The 18580-nt window shown below is 47.4% G+C and overlaps 1 protein-coding gene across 2 annotated transcripts in view; it reads right to left on the bottom strand.

Moving 5' to 3' along the window:
* Positions 1-18580, bottom strand: part of CFAP157 (cilia and flagella associated protein 157) — a 681435-nt gene that overhangs the window by 256599 nt on the left and 406256 nt on the right. For both annotated transcript variants that reach the window (XM_086924933.1, XM_086924934.1), the window contains exon 5: positions 4501-4631. In XM_086924933.1, coding sequence (XP_086781059.1) covers positions 4501-4631 — 131 coding nt within the window. The remainder of the gene's footprint in view (positions 1-4500; positions 4632-18580) is intronic.

Genomic DNA, 18580 nt, shown 5'->3' with positions numbered 1-18580 from the left:
TTTGATCATTGTATGTAATTGCATATATTTTATACATTTTAAGTATCATATGGCTCAGAAACTATATCAATGCTTTTACAGTATTATTTCATAATACTCCTTTTACTGTACGCACTTTACTTCATGACAAGTGTTAGACCTGACATCCTTGGCGTGGTTTTTCACCCATCTTTTTGCCTCTGACTCATGTATTTTTGATGCTGTGCTGGATTTCGTTTTTGCTGGTTTAGATGCTTTGGACCCTCTGCCACTGCTGATCAGTGTCAGAGGGTAAGTGCTCCCTCTGTAAATTGTCATATTGATTGGGTATACCTGATTGGCATATTTGTATCTCCATGAAGTCCCTAGTAAAGTGCACTGTGTGTGCCAGGGCTGGAGATGACAGATGCTACTAGTGGGCCTGCAGCGCAGATTGCGCCACCCACATGAGTAGCCCTAAAATGATGTCTCAGGCCTGCCAGCGCAGGGCCTGTGTGCAGTCAGTGGACTGCCATGTCCGCCTGGCCAGTGTCCCCACTGGCTGGGCCTAACCCTTTCCTGTCTGTGCACACCAGTTACCTCTATGGAAGGCTCAAGGTACCCCCCTGGGCAGGGTGCAGTGCATGGATAAGGTAGAGCATGTACTAGTGCAGGTAACATGCTCTGGTAGTGAGCAGCAGCCATTTTGTGTGCTCACTGCTGTAAGGCTATCTTGCTCCATAGAGTAACATGGGGGAGGCTGGTCCCATTGGATCCCAGCCTATCTTCCCATAGGAACAAGATGGGACATAAGTGAATGATATCCCTGAACTCAGAATTTAATAACACATCTTTTAGTAAAGGTTGTTTTTAAATTCTGTGTTTGAGAATAGTACCTTTAGAAAGTGGCTGTTCTCTTGCCTAAACCTTTCTGTGTGCCTGGGACTGTTTGTGGATTGACTGTCTGGGTTGAGGATGACAGGGTCTGCAGAGCCCCCAGGGGGTTATCTGAGGCAGCCCCGTGGATGAAAGGCAGCATCTGCTGCCAGGGAAGTGGGAGGAGATAGCATCTGATAGTGAAGGGCTGTGCCTGCCTAACCTCAATGCTGGCTCCACCTCCTGCTGGGCGACTGTCACCTCTGTCCCTGGGACTGGGAGGAAGAAGGAAACCAGAAACAACCCAGACCCCCAGAACTGGTTTGGACCGGGCTCAGGGCCCCCTTTGCACAAAGACTTCAAAAGACTTCAAAGCCTTTTTGGGGTATAAGAGAAGGACCCCTGACTACAGAAAATCAGATTCTACAATCAAGAGGAACCTCTGCCAGAAGAAGGACTGCTGAAGGAGCTGATGGAAGATTGCCTTGCTGTGTGCTTTAAGGGCTGACCTATCCTGCTATCCAACTGAAGGAGAGGAGAAGAAAGGGACATGGCTGTGAGCTGTGACCCTGCCTGCTTGAAACTGCTAAGACTTTGCTGTGTGCTGTGTCTGCAACCTGAATCTCCAAGGGCCTGAGAAGAGCTGGCTCCCTGTCTGCAACCCAGGAACATAAAGGTTGCCCAAGGACCACAAGATTCTGCTGCGCCCCCTGAAGCTGCTGTGCAGTGCAAAGATCGTGAGACACTGTATGGGGCTGTGTAGCGCACTGGCTGCTGTCTAATCCGAGTGAGGGCGCCGCGCTGAACCAGCCTACCGTGTGGCCGAGGTCGCCGTGTACATCGACACGTGTAGGGCGAAGATCTGAGCTTGTGGGTCTCCTCAGCGCAAGGAGCGCTGAAAAACAATTGCTGGCCGTGTCACCGTTGCAGCCCGGGGTCAGTAACCCCGTGAAAAGTGCCCCGTATCTTCCCGGTGGCTGTGTCCTAAAGATCGAGCCCGACGCGCTCTGATTGGGTGAGGGAGCCGAGCCCCCTCACCAGAGCCGCGACGGGATTGGCTGATCAGCGGAAGCGTCATCGGCGAGGCCGCGCTGCCATTGGTTGGCGGCCTCGCTCTCAGAGGGGCTCGACTGAAGAGCCGCGACGGGATTGGCCGCCTCGACTGAAGCTGCCGAGGAGCCGAGAGAATTCGCCGAGATCACCGCCGGGCCCGGGAAAGACTGACCTGACCTCGCCGAGGGATCTTACCGAGTGCTCCAGCCCCCAGCCTGCCGTCTCTGCTCCCGCTGCTCTCTGAAGGACCAAGAGCGGGCGGAGAGCGTCCTGAGACCGGCCGGGCTGGAGCGCTATTGAGCGTTCACCCGCGAGGTGCGCCTGGGGGCCCAAAACTAAAGTGATTATCGTGCAACTGCCTTATTTACATTGCTGCAACCAGATAAAGTTATATATATTTTTATAAAATATACTTACCTGTGTGGTCTCAGTTTGTGGTGGATTGGGGATTATTGTTGTGTTAAGTGCAACTATTATACACATTGCCTGGTGATAAGCCTGCCTGCTCGCGCCAAGCTACCTAGAGGAGAGAGGAGGTTATCTACTGTGTGTATTCCTTCACCCTGACTAGAAGCAAGGGTCCCTACTTGGTCTAAGGTACTTACCTCTGCCAACTAGAGACCCCCAGATCTAACAACAAGTATTGCAATTGTAGCAATTCACTTCTCTTGCATGAGAAAGAAGACTGCTCAATAAATGACACCTTTTATTGAAAACGGCCATCTCTCTATTTCTCTGCACTCTGGTGAAACTAAGTATGCACGATTGACTGAGTGAAATAGCTATCTATTGTTTTCACACGACTCTGGAGATATACTCCTTATTCTGGGGGAGCAAAGTTGTCATGTTTATGCGGTTGTCAGAAGCTAATTCCTTCTTGTCTAATCAGGGAAGTTCACTCCTCCCTGTTCATTCGAGAAAGTTTCTAGTGATCTCTGAGCTAGCTGGGAAACCTAATTAAGTCTAACATATTCAATAGAGACCTAGTCGACCTCAGTCCTACCTCTAAACTATTGTTGATGTTATTTTGATGCGCAGAGCCTATTGGGAAAATAGGAACTACACTACATTTTATAATACTCTTCTCAATGTACGCATTATACTCTGCAGCCTGTATTACGATTGTAGTATTTCATTTCCTCTGCATGAGAAAGAAGACTGTTCAATAAATCCTTTTATTGAAAACGCCCGTCTCTCTATTTCTCTGCACTTCTGATGAAACGAAGCATGCACGATTGACTGAGTAAAATATCTATCTATTGTTTCCACGACTCTGAAGATACGTTTATTCTTGGGAAACAAAGTTGTCATGTTTATGCGGTTGTCAGAAACTAATCCCTTCTTGTTTATTCGAGAAAATTTCTAGTGACCTCTGAGCTAGCTGGCACTCACTATTAAGTCTAATATATTCGATAGAGACCTAAGTCCTACATCAAATCTATAGGATATATTGTTCCAATGCGCAGAGCCTATTGGGAATATAGGAACTACACTACAGTACCAATTTGGGTTTATGTACATCATCTCTTGCTAAGATAGTCAAAGGAGAAAAGGACTTCCATGCCGACACACTGACGCGAGACGCTGAGGCTCCTGCATGCAGACACTCCAGCTCGCAGTGGTCTGACATCCCTTGCGGGGTGTCCTTCTCGAGACCAAAACGGGGTTCCACAGTCTCTCACTTCAGGAAATGGGGTTTACTTTATCCAAGAGGGATTTTGGCTTTACACCCACATACATGCGAGGTACATTCACGTACATCTAGTCAGGTACGCATCATAAGAGTACGCATTTTACTGTCATGTATTTCATATACTTGCCTGTACTCATTGGTTTAGAAATCTACCATCCTTTTACTCTGTTAGTGCTTATTATCATTTATACCTGTTACTGTCTGATGGTTGTTTCAGCACACCTAGTTTACACTAGAATGACGCTGGCTCAATAAATGCTTATTGAGAAACATCCCCACTGTTTATTCTGTGTATCTCTCTGAGACAAAGTGAGCACGAGTGACTGACTGAAAAGTATCACACTGTTTCCACAATCCTGAGGGATCAGGGTTGTCATGTTCTATAGTTGCCAGGAACTTATCTCTCCTTAGTAGGAGGGGTTTCTAGTGGCACTGTGAGCTAGCTCGTTTGCAGGCGAACATATTCAGTAGGGGTGTCTAGAATCAGTCTGACTCCAATCCTACAGGATATGTTGTCTAAACGTGCAGATCCTATATAGGTTTGTAGAAACTACACGACAAGGGAGGTGAGAAACGAGGTGGGTGATGTTTGTGGTGAGAGGAAGAGGGGGCTGGTGAGAGGTGAGAAATGAGGTGGGTGATGTCTGAGGTGGCCCAGGTGCATGAGGCAGTGTACTTTTCAGCTGGAAGGTGCTATGACATTTGAAGCGAAGAGGGTGGTGTTATGAGCTTTCACGTGAGCAGAGAGATGGGTGAAATTTAGCAGTGAGCAGGGAAGAGGGTGATGCTTCGAAGTAACCAGAGCCGTAGATGAGGTTTCAGTTTAGCAGTTACAGTTGAACTGAGAGGCAAAGGATGGTTAGTGGTGAAAAGGGTAGCAAAGGGTGTTGTAGGGTGAGCTGGGTGAAACAGGTTTTTACCTGAGTGATTTGTTCTCGCCTTGAAGATTTCTGAAGGCTTTCTCGAGTCTCTTCACCTCCTGCTCATTCTGCAGAGCGTCTTCCATTAAGGTCTCCATATGTCGGCATTTCTCGGTCAACATCCGGATCACCTGCAACAAACAACATGTGAAGGGATGAGAGGCCATTCATGCACTCACCGTATGCCAGGAAAGAGGCAAGTCAGGACAGTTCAGGCACCTACAGCCAGCAGGAGCGAGTGTTCACAATCAGACCTTAGTGCCTCACCGAAGCCAGGGGCAAAGACCAGTCAGCAGCACACAATACCAACATGGGGAACGCAGTCCTGCCGAGAAGGGTTTACCAGAGAGGGACAGACTGGGGTATCCTGGTGCAACAAAAGAATGAAGAGAACTCCTAAGCCAGTTCATGAACTGCTTCCCCCAACTATCAAGAGCCAAGGAGAGCCTGAGCGTCCAACTAGACTCGAGCTACAGCAACTTAAGGATATATTAGAAGCTGGATGAGGGAACAACCAAGACAAGTGTGTTCTGACCAATGTCAGAGGCCGAAGAGGAAGACAGGAGCTGGTGAGCAACAAACGTGGTTGTCAGAAAATCGAGGTGCACCTAGCATAAAAAATCCACCCACCAGGACAGCAGAAGTAAGAACCCCTCTACTGCTTCTACAATAACGACCAAAAACATCACAAAAAACGTATGTCTTGAAACAATGCTGGGCTAACAGAAGTTCTAAATAGCAACACAGCAATCAAAAAGCTGCAGGAGGCTAACATTGTTTGGCTGCAAGAAACCTGGGCGATAACACCTCCTGGGCAATAATACCACCTGGGCGACAAAACCACCTGGGGGACAACACCACCTGGGCGATTACACCGAAACATCACCTCTATGATAACACCACCTGGGCGATAACATCACCTGGGCGATAACACGATAATACCACCTGGGCGATAACACCACCTGGGCGATAACACCACCTGGGCGATAACATCACCAGGGCGATAAAACCGATAATACCACCTAAGCGATAACACTACCTGGGCAATAACATCACCTGGGCGATAATACCACCAGGGCGATAAAACCACCTGGCCGATAACACCACCTGGGCGATTACACTGATAACACCACCTGGGCGATTACACTGATAACATCACCTGAGCGATAACACGATAATACCACCTGGGGGATAACATCACCAGGGCGATAACATCACCAGGGCGATAACACCGATAATACCACCTGGGCGATAACACTACCTGGGCAATCACACCACCTGGGCGATAACACCATCTCGGCGATAACACTGATCACATCACCTTGGCGATAACACCACCTTGGCGATAACACCACCTGGGCGATAACACCACCTGGGCGATAACACCACCTGGGCAATAACAACACCTGGGCGATAACATTACCTGGGCGATTACACTGATAATATCACCTGGGTGATAACATCATCTGTGCGATAACAATACCTGGGCGGTAACACCTATGATACCACCTGGGCAATAACACCACCTGGGCGATAGCATCAACTGGGCGATTACATCGATAACATCACCTGGGTGATAACACCGATAATACCACCTGGGCAATAACACCACCTGGGCGATAACATCACCAGGGCGATAACACAGATAATACCACCTGGGCGATAACACCGATAATACCACCTGGGCGATAACACCACCTGGGCGATAACATCACCTGGGCGATAACACCGATAATACCACCTGGGCGATTACATCACCCGGGCGATTACACTGATAACATCACGTGGGCTATAAAACCACCTTGGCAATAATACCACCTGGGCAATAATACCACCTGGACGATAACACCACGTGGGCGATTACGCCAATAACATCAGCTGGGCGATAACACCACCTGGGCGATAACACCACCTATGCAATAACACCACATGGGCAATAACATCATCTGGGCGATAACACCACCTGGGCGATAACACCACCTGGGTGATAACACCACCTGGGCGATAACACCGATAATACCACCTGGGCAATAACACCACCTGGGCAATAACACTGATAATACCACATGGGCGATAACACCACCTGGGCGATTACACTGATAACATCATCTGGGCGATAACACCACCTGGGCGATAACACCACCTGGGCGACAACACCACCTGGGCGGTAACACCACCTGGGCGATAACACCACATGGGTGATAACTCCACCTGGGTGATAACACCACCTGGGCAACAACACCACCTGGGCACTAACACCACCTGGGCACTAACACCACCTGGACGATAACACCACCTGGACGATAGCACCACCTGGGCGATAACACCACCTGGGTGATAACACCAGCTGGGTGATAACACCACCTGGGCGACAACACCACCTGGGCGATAACACCAACTGGACAATACCACGTCATGGGTGATAACACCGATAATACCACCTGGGCGATTACACCGATGACATCACCTGGGTGATAACACCACCTGGGCGATAACACCAACTGGGCGATACCACCTCCTGGGTGATAACTCAGATAATGCCACCTGGGCGATAACACCACCTGGGCGATAACACCACCTGGGCGACACCACCACCTGGGCGACAACACTACCTGGGGGATAACACCACCTGGGTGATAACACCACCTGGGCGATAACACCACCTGGACAACAACACCACCTGGACAACAACACCACCTGGACAACAACACCACCTGGCCGATACCACCACCTGGGCGATAACACCACCTGGGTGATAACACCACCAGGGTGATAACACCGATAATACCAAAAATGACAAAAAGGGACCCCCTGAGTCTGCAAGAAATTCCTAGGACAGGGAAACAATGCTTTGAATAACAATCCCTAGGCAACTTAACACCTGTCTAAAATCAGGTCTCACACATTTGGGTAGAAAGACAGAAACTCAGTGTACTAATAAAACACAGTTAAAAATATGTCATTTTATTTAGTTCAGACATGTATAAATCTTATTTTAAAACTGACATTAAAACGTCAGTTACCTGACCAAACACAATTTGATCATAGATAAAAGTCAGTTGTTACATGAATCTTCAAAAAACAGAGGACAACGAATCAATCAATCAATCAATCAAAGACATTTATAGAGCGCACTACCTACCCGTAGGGTCTCAAGGCGCTGGGGGGTGGGGGGGTGCCGTTACTGCTCGAACAGCCAGGTCTTCAGCTTCTTCCTGAAGGAGAGGTGGTCTTGGGTCAGGCGCAGGTCGGTCGGGAGGGAGTTCCAGGTCTTGGCGGCCAGGTAGGAGAAGGACCTTCCTCCTGTTGTCGCTCTTCGGATGCGGGGGACGGCGGCGAGGGCGTGGTTGGCTGAGCGGAGGTGGCGTTTGGGAGCGTAGAAGTTGATTCGGTTGTTGAGGTAGCTCTGGCCTTGGTTGTGTAGAGCTTTGTGTGCGTGGGTGAGGAGGCGGAAGGTGATTCTTTTGTTGACGGGGAGCCAATGCAGGTCTCTGAGATGTCCGGAGATGTGGCTGGTTCGTGGGATGTCGAGGATGAGTCTGGCTGAGGCGTTCTGGATCCGCTGGAGTCTCTTCTGGAGCTTGGCGGTGGTACCGGCGTAGAGGGCGTTGCCATAGTCCAGTCGACTGGTGACGAGGGCCTGGGTGACGGTCTTCCTGGTCTCGGTGGGGATCCACCAGAAGATCTTCCGTAGCATGCGTAGGATGTTGAAGCACGCCGAGGAGACGGTGTTGACTTGCCTGGTCATGGAGAGGGAGGAGTCCAGGATGAAGCCCAGGTTGCGTGCGTGGTCTGTCGGTTTGGGTGCGGTGCCCAGGGCGGGAGGCCACCAGGAGTCGTCCCAGGCGGAGGGCGAAGAGCCTAGGATGCGGACCTCCGTCTTGTCTGAGTTCAGTTTCAGGCGGCTGGTCGTCATCCACTCGGCTACCTCTTTCATCCCTTCGTGCAGATTGGCTCTGGCGGCGGCGGGGTCGTTGGTCAGGGAGAGGATCAGCTGGGTGTCGTCGGCGTAGGAGATTATGTTGAGGTTGTGTTGGCGTGCGATGGCCGCGAGGGGGCTCATGTAGATAATAAAATCATACAAGGGTCACTAAATCTGAGAAGATAAGGATGACAATCTTTTTATCTATGACCAAATTGTGTTTCTGTCTTTCTACCCGAATGTGTGAGACCTGATTTTAGTCATGTGTTAACCCCTTCAGCGCGGCGCGAATTGTCGCGCTGTGCTGAAGGTTCTAATCTGCCTATCGGCTCATGATGGAACGGTTCCGTCATGAGCATGGAAGGGGTTAAGTTGCCTAGGAATTGTTATTCAAAACACCGATAATACCACTTGGGCGATAACACCACCTGAGTGATAAAACCGATGATACCACTTGGGCGATAACACCACCTGCGTGATAACACCGATAATACCACCTGGGCGATAGCAATCCATGGGCAATAACATCACCTGGGTGATAACACAGATAATATCACCAGGACGATAACACCACCTGGGTGATAACACCAATAATACCACCTTGGCGATAATAAATACCACCTGGGCGATAACACTGATGTGTTTTATCTAGGAACCCGATCAATATTGTGACCTTATGCCCCTGTACGGCTATAATCAATATATATCCCTATAATGGCATAATAATCAGAGCCATATTTTCAGTAAATCGCCTCTGCAGTCCATGACACAGCAGAAGCTACTTCCTTAGATTCCTAGAGAGCACACCGAGTTCTTTCGACACACCAAACCCCCAGCAAAATGGGAAAGCCCCGCTTGCTTTGTTTTGATTTGTAATAGAACTCCTGCGAGCACTGTAAGAACGACCAGTTCTTAGTGACATCTTTATTGACGTCTTATGTCCAACCTTACGTCGAACCCGGCACCTTTCAGGTATAAATATGCCAACGCTGCCTTAAGCAAACACACAGTGGTGAATTCTGGAGCAGAACAGCTGTCCCCTTGCAGAGAGCCCAGCAGAAGCGAGAAGCCCACGGACGCTGCCCCTCCTCTTTGACGCGCTGAGAAAGACGCTGTCTTTTCTCCTGCCGAGAAAATCCAGCTCCGGCGTTTCCAGCCTTCCCTTGCGGGTGACTGGGATATCGGGTCCTGAGAGGGAGATACCAGACCTCCTACATTCTATTCCAAAGGTACGGTGCTGACTAAACCCTTAGAGAGAATTCTTGGATCAGACTCTTGGCAAAACCAACTTAGCTTAAACTGCTACTTACTTACTCCCTCCCACGTATTAGGCTTAGGTCAGGTAGGCGTAGTTAGAAGCACTAGTTGAGGTCGTTAGCCAATGTATATATGAATGTATATATTGTATATATTTTATTCATTTTAAATATCTTATGGCTAAGAAACCATATCAATGCTTTTACAGTATTATTTCATAATACTCCTTTTACTGTACGTAATTTACTTCATATTAAGTATTGCAATTGTGGCAATCCATTTCTCTTGCATGAGAAGGAAGACTGTTCAATAAATCATACCCTTTATTGAAAACGCCCGTCTCTCTCTTCTCTGCACTCTGGTGAAACTAAGAACGCACGTCTGACTGAGTGAAATAATTGTCTATTGTTTTCACACGACTCTAGAGATTTACTCTTATTCTGAGGGAGCAAAGGTGTCATGTTTATGAGGTTGTCGGAAGCTGAATCCCTTCTTGTCTGAGCCAGGGAAGCTGATCACTTCCTATTCAGTCAAGAAAGTTTCCAGTGACCTCTGAGCTAGCTGGCGCAAACCTAAATTAAGTCTGACATAGTCAGTAGAGACCTAGAAGACCTCAGTCCTACGTCTATACTGCTGTTTATGTTATTCCAATGAGCAGGGCCTATAGGGAAAATAGGAACTACACTACAACACCTCCTGGGCGATTAGATCACCTGGGTGATTACACCCATAACATCACCTGGATGATAACAACACCTGGGTGATAACACCACTTGGGCGATAACACCACCTGGGTGATGACACCAATAATACCACCACAGTGATATTAAGTACCACCTGAGCGATAACACCTCCTGGGCAATTACACCGATAACATCACCTGGATGATAACAACACCTGGGTGATAACACCACTTGGGCGACAACACCACCTGGGCGACAACACCACCTGGGCGACAACACCACCTGAGCGAGAACACCACCTGAGCGAGAACACCACCTGGGCGACAACACCACCTGGGCGACAACAACACCTGGGTGATAACACCACCTGGGCGACAACACCACCTGGGCGACAACACCACCTGGGCGATAACACCACCTGAGCGAGAACACCACCTGGGTGATAACACCAATAATACCACCTCGGCGATAATAAATACCACCTGGGCGATAACACCTCCTGGGCGATAACAGCACTTGGGTGATTACATCAATAACATCACCTGGGTGATAACACCACCTGGGCGACAACACCACCAAGGTAATAACACCACCTGGGCGATAACACTCACCCATTACGAGAGATTCTCAGGATAGCACAAATCAGTCAGAAAAACCATCGTTGTGGAGGACCATCGGGCGGGATATCAATGTCAATCACTCAGAGCTATCAACGAAATGAAGACAGACTCAGACATGCTGCAGGCCAGTACTCTGGCAGGACACTCAGGAGATGGAGGCAATACGGCACTTATTCTAATAAATGTATGCCTCAATGTGCACATCCCAAAAAAACAGAACCATTGACAGCCTGCCTGGAAGATGTAATGTGTGAATGTCCTCTGTCAATCTAGACAACCTTGGCGAGGACGCCACACACAATGGGTTCAGCAACCTGGCAGGGAAAAGATTTAACAACTTTCTTTACAGGCACAATCTGCCATCCGCGGAGATTATAGCAAGAAAAGCTCATCCCAACGCTCCTCGGACCTATACTTTAAACAACAGTACAATGACCGACTCCATCTTGGCACAAACATAGTGACCAGTAATGCTTAGCGCCCACCTCAACTCTCACAGAAGACCCCGAGAACAACGAACAGCCATTGATAGCACAAAAGGAGCTGAAGAACATACAATGTAAAAAGAATCAAAGGGAATGCATGCAATGTAGTAGAAATAAGGGGCTGGACGAACAGATGGGAAGGCAGGTCGGTGGATAAAACCTCTATAGCGACAATCAATGATTGTTCTGCTTGGATTAAGGTCATACCATCGATCCTGCTGGGGGAAGAAGGGTACGGGAACAAACGAAAAAGGACTCAACAGAAAACCTATAGTTTTGATACCAAGCACGAGCTAAAGGAACGTGCCAACAAGCTCAGGAGGGCTGTAGGAGCCCACAATAGACAGGGACCGCTGCAAGAATGGAAAAGCTAAAAGAGGTAAAACAGCAGGGGCGGTTCCTCCACGATGGCGGAGGAGCATCGCCCCACTGCTTACTGGAAAAAAATGAAAAATAAAATGAGAGAAAGGGAGCTTGTGGAAGGACACAAAGACGACTGGAGTGAAAAGCCACAAAGTATTATCTTACCCTTTGTTGTCCCTTTTGTTTGATATGCATATTTGATTTGTTTGGGTTGGTATTCCTTTTGATGACTGTACTGCAACTATTACTCTCAAATTGTAAAGCGCTCTGATATCCTTCGGGATCAGGTTTGCGCTATATAAAACTTTATTGAAATAAATAAATAAATAAATAAAAGGCTTTTCTTATTTGATTTTTCGTTGACTCTGCCGAGTTTATGAAGTCGGCGAGTCTAGGGCGGAGCTACTGAGAAGAAAGAAACAGCAGCAATTTTGGGAACACAGAAAAAAGTAGAGAATAAGAAAACCTCCAGATGCTGCACAGAAGTATGGCTACCTCAAAGACAAGAAATGCACCAAAAATGAAACCAAAAGGATCAGAAACATCCACAATAAGGGACACTGGGGCGGCAGCAGGCAACAAAGAAGAATGGAAATAGTAAAAAGATGGGGCTCCAGGCCCCAATGGCTCCCAGGACTCCTCTCCCCACTGTCCTCAGAATGCAGAATTCCCACCGCCATCCTCAATTCAAGGCGCGGGTCGCTGCCCAACGGAATATTCAAGAAAGGGGACAGCACTGACCCGAACAATGACAGAGAGATCGACCTCTTGGGCCCTGAGGGAAAGGCATATGTGAGTGTATGACTTTAAGAACTGACCTGAACAATGACAGAGAAATCACCCTCTTGGGCCCTGAGGGAAAGGCATATGTGAGTGTATGACTTTAAGAACTGACCTGAACAATGACAGAGAAATCACCCTCTTGGGCCCTGAGGGAAAGGCATATGTGAGTGTATGACTTTAAGAACTGACCTGAACAATGACAGAGAAATGGACCTCTTGGGCACTGAGGGAAAGGCATATGTGAGTGTATGACTTTAAGAACTGACCTGAACAATGACAGAGAAATGGACCTCTTGGGCCCTGAGGGAAAGGCATTTGTGAGTGTATGACTTTAAGAACTGACCTGAACAATGATAGAGAAATGGACCACTTGGGCACTGAGGGAAAGGCATATGTGAGTGTATGACTTTAAGAACTGACCTGAACAATGACAGAGAAATCACCCTCTTGGGCCCTGAGGGAAAGGCATATGTGAGTGTATGACTTTAAGAACTGACCTGAACAATGACAGAGAAATCACCCTCTTGGGCCCTGAGGGAAAGGCATATGTGAGTGTATGACTTTAAGAACTGACCTGAACAATGACAGAGAAATGGACCGCTTGGGGCCTGAGGGAAAGGCATTTGTGAGTGTATGACTTTAAGAACTGACCTGAACAATGACAGAGAAATCACCCTCTTGGGCCCTGAGGGAAAGGAATATGTGAGTGTATGACTTTAAGAACTGACCTGAACAATGACAGAGAAATGGACCTCTTGGGCACTGAGGGAAAGGCATATGTGAGTGTATGACTTTAAGAACTGACCTGAACAATGACAGAGAAATGGACCTCTTGGGCACTGAGGGAAAGGCATATGTGAGTGTATGACTTTAAGAACTGACCTGAACAATGACAGAGAAATGGACCTCTTGGGCCCTGAGGGAAAGGCATATGTGAGTGTATGACTTTAAGAACTGACCTGAACAATGCCAGAGAGATCGACCTCTTGGGCCCTGAGGGAAAGGCATATGTGAGTGTATGACTTTAAGAACTGACCTGAACAATGACAGAGAAATGGACCTCTTGGGCACTGAGGGAAAGGCATATGTGAGTGTATGACTTTAAGAACTGACCTGAACAATGACAGAGAAATGGACCTCTTGGGACCTGAGGGAAAGGCATATGTGAGTGTATGACTTTAAGAACTTACCTGAACAATGACAGAGAAATGGACCTCTTGGGCACTGAGGGAAAGGCATATGTGAGTGTATGACTTTAAGAACTTACCTGAACAATGACAGAGAAATGGACCTCTTGGGCACTGAGGGAAAGACATATGTGAGTGTATGACTTTAAGAACTGACCTGAACAATGACAGAGAAATGGACCTCTTGGGCCCTGAGGGAAAGGCATATGTGAGTGTATGACTTTAAGAACTGACCTGAACAATGCCAGAGAGATCGACCTCTTGGGCCCTGGGGGAAAGGCATATGTGAGTGTATGACTTTAAGAACTGACTTGAACAATGACAGAGAAATCACCCTCTTGGGCCCTGAGGGAAAGGCATTTGTGAGTGTATGACTTTAAGAACTGACCTGAACAATGACAGAGAAATCACCCTCTTGGGCCCTGAGGGAAAGGCATATGTGAGTGTATGACTTTAAGAACTGACCTGAACAATGACAGAGAAATGGACCTCTTGGGCCCTGAGGGAAAGGCATATGTGAGTGTATGACTTTAAGAACTGACCTGAACAATGACAGAGAAATGGACCTCTTGGGCACTGAGGGAAAGGCATATGTGAGTGTATGACTTTAAGAACTGACCTGAACAATGACAGAGAAATGGACCTCTTGGGCCCTGAGGGAAAGGCATATGTGAGTGTATGACTTTAAGAACTGACCTGAACAATGACAGAGAAATAGACCTCTTGGGCCCTGAGGGAAAGGCATTTGTGAGTGTATGACTTTAAGAACTTACCTGAACAATGACAGAGAAATGGACCTCTTGGGCACTGAGGGAAAGACATATGTGAGTGTATGACTTTAAGAACTGACCTGAACAATGACAGAGAAATGGACCTCTTGGGCACTGAGGGAAAGGCATATGTGAGTGTATGACTTTAAGAACTGACCTGAACAATGACAGAGAAATCACCCTCTTGGGCACTGAGGGAAAGGCATATGTGAGTGTATGACTTTAAGAACTGACCTGAACAATGACAGAGAAATGGACCTCTTGGGCACTGAGGGAAAGGCATATGTGAGTGTATGACTTTAAGAACTGACCTGAACAATGACAGAGAAATCGACCTCTTGGGCCCTGAGGGAAAGGCATATGTGAGTGTATGACTTTAAGAATTGACCTGAACAATGACAGAGAAATGGACCTCTTGGGCCCTGAGGGAAAGACATATGTGAGTGTATGACTTTAAGAACTTACCTGAACAATGACAGAGAAATGGACCTCTTGGGCACTGAGGGAAAGGCATATGTGAGTGTATGACTTTAAGAACTGACCTGAACAATGACAGAGAAATGGACCTCTTGGGCCCTGAGGGAAAGGCATATGTGAGTGTATGACTTTAAGAACTGACCTGAACAATGACAGAGAAATGGACCTCTTGGGCCCTGAGGGAAAGGCATTTGTGAGTGTATGACTTTAAGAACTGACCTGAACAATGACAGAGAAATGGACCTCTTGGGCACTGAGGGAAAGGCATATGTGAGTGTATGACTTTAAGAACTGACCCGAACAATGACAGAGAAATGGACCTCTTGGGCACTGAGGGAAAGGCATATGTGAGTGTATGACTTTAAGAACTGACCTGAACAATGACAGAGAAATGGACCTCTTGGGCACTGAGGGAAAGGCATATGTGAGTGTATGACTTAAGAACTGACCTGAACAATGACAGAGAAATGGACCTCTTGGGCCCTGAGGGAAAGGCATTTGTGAGTGTATGACTTTAAGAACTGACCTGAACAATGACAGAGAAATGGACCTCTTGGGCCCTGAGGGAAAGGCATTTGTGAGTGTATGACTTTAAGAACTGACCTGAACAATGACAGAGAAATGGACCTCTTGGGCCCTGAGGGAAAGGCATTTGTGAGTGTATGACTTTAAGAACTGACCTGAACAATGACAGAGAAATGGACCTCTTGGGCCCTGAGGGAAAGGCATTTGTGAGTGTATGACTTTAAGAACTGACCTGAACAATGACAGAGAAATGGACCTCTTGGGCCCTGAGGGAAAGGCATATGTGAGTGTATGACTTTAAGAACTGACCTGAACAATGACAGATAAATCACCCTCTTGGGCCCTGAGGGAAAGGCATATGTGAGTGTATGACTTTAAGAACTAACAAAGCAGAAGGAGAAACTCTGATCTTGTATCACACTGGCTTCGTACAGAGGCGCAACCATTGACAACAGTGCTGCCTCCTCTCTCATCGCACAGCAGGCTGCTGACAAATACAGCGTGCCAGCGCCGCTAGGACAGGGGAGTCCCCAGGGCTTTAAATGGACCGGTACTCACCGGTACTGAGTACCGGCACTTCTTAGATTTACCACTCCGAGTACTGGCACTTCTCTACTGCTCTGGAGAGTACTGGTACATTGGCTGTGCTGGTGAGCAGGAGGGGGACGTGTCTCTGGCAGCGAAGGCGCCGCTTCTGTAGCCCCGATCTTAACCCCAACTGAGCACTTCAGCAGGGCTCATTAGAATAATGTCCAGTGCTCACCATCACGCTGTGCTGTAAAGAGCAGGGTACATTCAGGCCCTGTGCTTTCAATCACATTCACACCATACTGTGCAAGCACAGGAATCATGTCAGTCCCCTGGCTGTAGCAAGCAGGCTACGGCCAGTCCGGCCCTGGTGGCAATTAAAAAAGCCATGGTAGGTGAAGAGAAAAGATGGCTTTTATCATACTGGAGTCTTTTGTGTGTCTGCTATGTTTGTGTGTAGGCCTGTTTCTGTAAGGAAAACGTGAGAGGAAGAGAGAAAATCCAGACACTCTCAGGAGGTATTTTAAAGAAAATTGGTGGCATTTTGTTTGTCCAGGTCTGCTCGGCGACAAAGAATCATTAATAACGTAAAAGGGTGGGTGACTGAGTGAGTGTGTGGATGAGTGAGCGTGCAAGGGTGAACGTATAGATGTATGGATGGATGAATAGATGGATGCATGAGTGAAAGCGTCCATGGGTAAAAGAGGGTGCATGCTTGGATAAAACTGGCGGATGATGGGTGGATAAGTGAAAGATTGGATGGATGAATGAAAGGTAGGGAGGATCTATGAAAGAGTGGATGGTGGATGAGTGAAAGGAGGGATTGAGTGAAAGGGTGGATGGAATAAAAGAGGGAAAGAGTTGATGAATGAGCAAAAGGATTGATAGATGAGGGAAAGGGTGGATAAATGATGAGTTAACCGGCTTTGTTTATATTAACACATTTCTCATGTGTTTTGGTATGTACTGCAACTAATATAGAAGTTGTTAAGCATCATCATGTCTTACCCTTAGCCCCGCCCCCTCACTACACCTCTAGCTCATTTTAATGAGTACCTGCATTCATGTTTTCCCATTTAAAGCACTGGTAGTCCCTACTAGTCTGCAACAACCTGTGGAGGAAGCTTCAAAACTGGAACATTCTGGACAGTCTCCGGAAAGTGATTGTCTCTCTCTACAGTGAACTTGGGTTTGAGTCGAACTTGCAGGGTGCACTGTCTCTTCAAAACGTTCGACAGATCGGGCTTAAAACAAGGATGTGTTCTCGTTCCAATGCTTTTTAATTTGTGCATGGTGGATCCGGGCAAGGAACTGCAAAGAGCCAATCTAGCCACTCCGAAAATAGGTCCAACTATGGTGTCCTTAAAGCATTATGCGGATGACCTGCTTTGACTAGACCACAGAACAAGAGCCCTCCAGGAAGGGCTCGATAATGAAAGTAATGACCTGACTGCCAATCCGAACAAAACGAAAGGGCTGATCTTTGGGCCTTACTCGAGGAGCAACTCACAGAGATGGAGACTGGTCCCCCAGATAGTAGAAAGTGCAAGGAACTACAATGATCTCGGGCATGGCGTCACGAAACTGGAACGGTGAGGCTGCAACAGGACAAGACGAAGATGAAAATCCAGGCAACCATATCCGCCTTGTGTAAACTCGATGAAAAACGACACCGTCCATGGACTGTGGCCATCAGGAGGGTGATCAAGGCAAAACTGCTGCCCACAGCTGGTTATGCACAACAAGCATTCCCCGGGCGATGAGAGGCTCAGCTGGAGAAAAGCCAATGTCAGGGACACAGGCGCATCTCCTGGTCACCGCCACACACACGTACAAATCTGGAACAGCCTTGTCCAGCACAAATATGAATGCAATCATAAGCCAGCTACGTGGACGATTAAGCACCATATTTTGGTCTTTTGAACATTTTTAATCATCACAACATGGATGATCTGTTGTGAACAATCTGGCAATTTACGCAGCTTCTTGCACCAAGACATTTTGGTGAACAGATGGTAATGATTGCTTTTTAAAACAAGTCGTGCACGCGGAATTACGGATGAATGACAGAACTGGAGGACACTCCATGCAGGCATTAATACTGAGAAATACGAATTACTTCGTGGGAATTTTTCTTTTGGACTAAGTCAAGCTACATGTAGTGGCTACTACGCTATTGAAAATTGATGGTTACTTTTGCTCTACACATATGTGTGATGTTGATGGTATTAAGACGTGCTACATGAGAATTACGTATCATATTTGACAGATGAGGTCGAATTAGTACGGAGGATTGATGAATATTTGGTTGTGTACTTATTGCCCTGAAGAAGTCTAATTGTCAAACAAAGACTAGACGAAACACGTGTTGGCTGTATTGCTGTTCAAGGATTCCATTGAATTTGATGACCGAATAAAGAAAAGAATTTGAGAGGAAATTTGCTTACCTTGTGAACTCTAAAATGGACTTTTTATTTTGA

Source organism: Lissotriton vulgaris, chromosome 5 (assembly GCF_964263255.1).
Source record: "Lissotriton vulgaris chromosome 5, aLisVul1.2, whole genome shotgun sequence".
Taxonomy (NCBI): domain Eukaryota; kingdom Metazoa; phylum Chordata; class Amphibia; order Caudata; family Salamandridae; genus Lissotriton; species Lissotriton vulgaris.
This window is presented reverse-complemented; position numbering and strand designations above follow the sequence as displayed.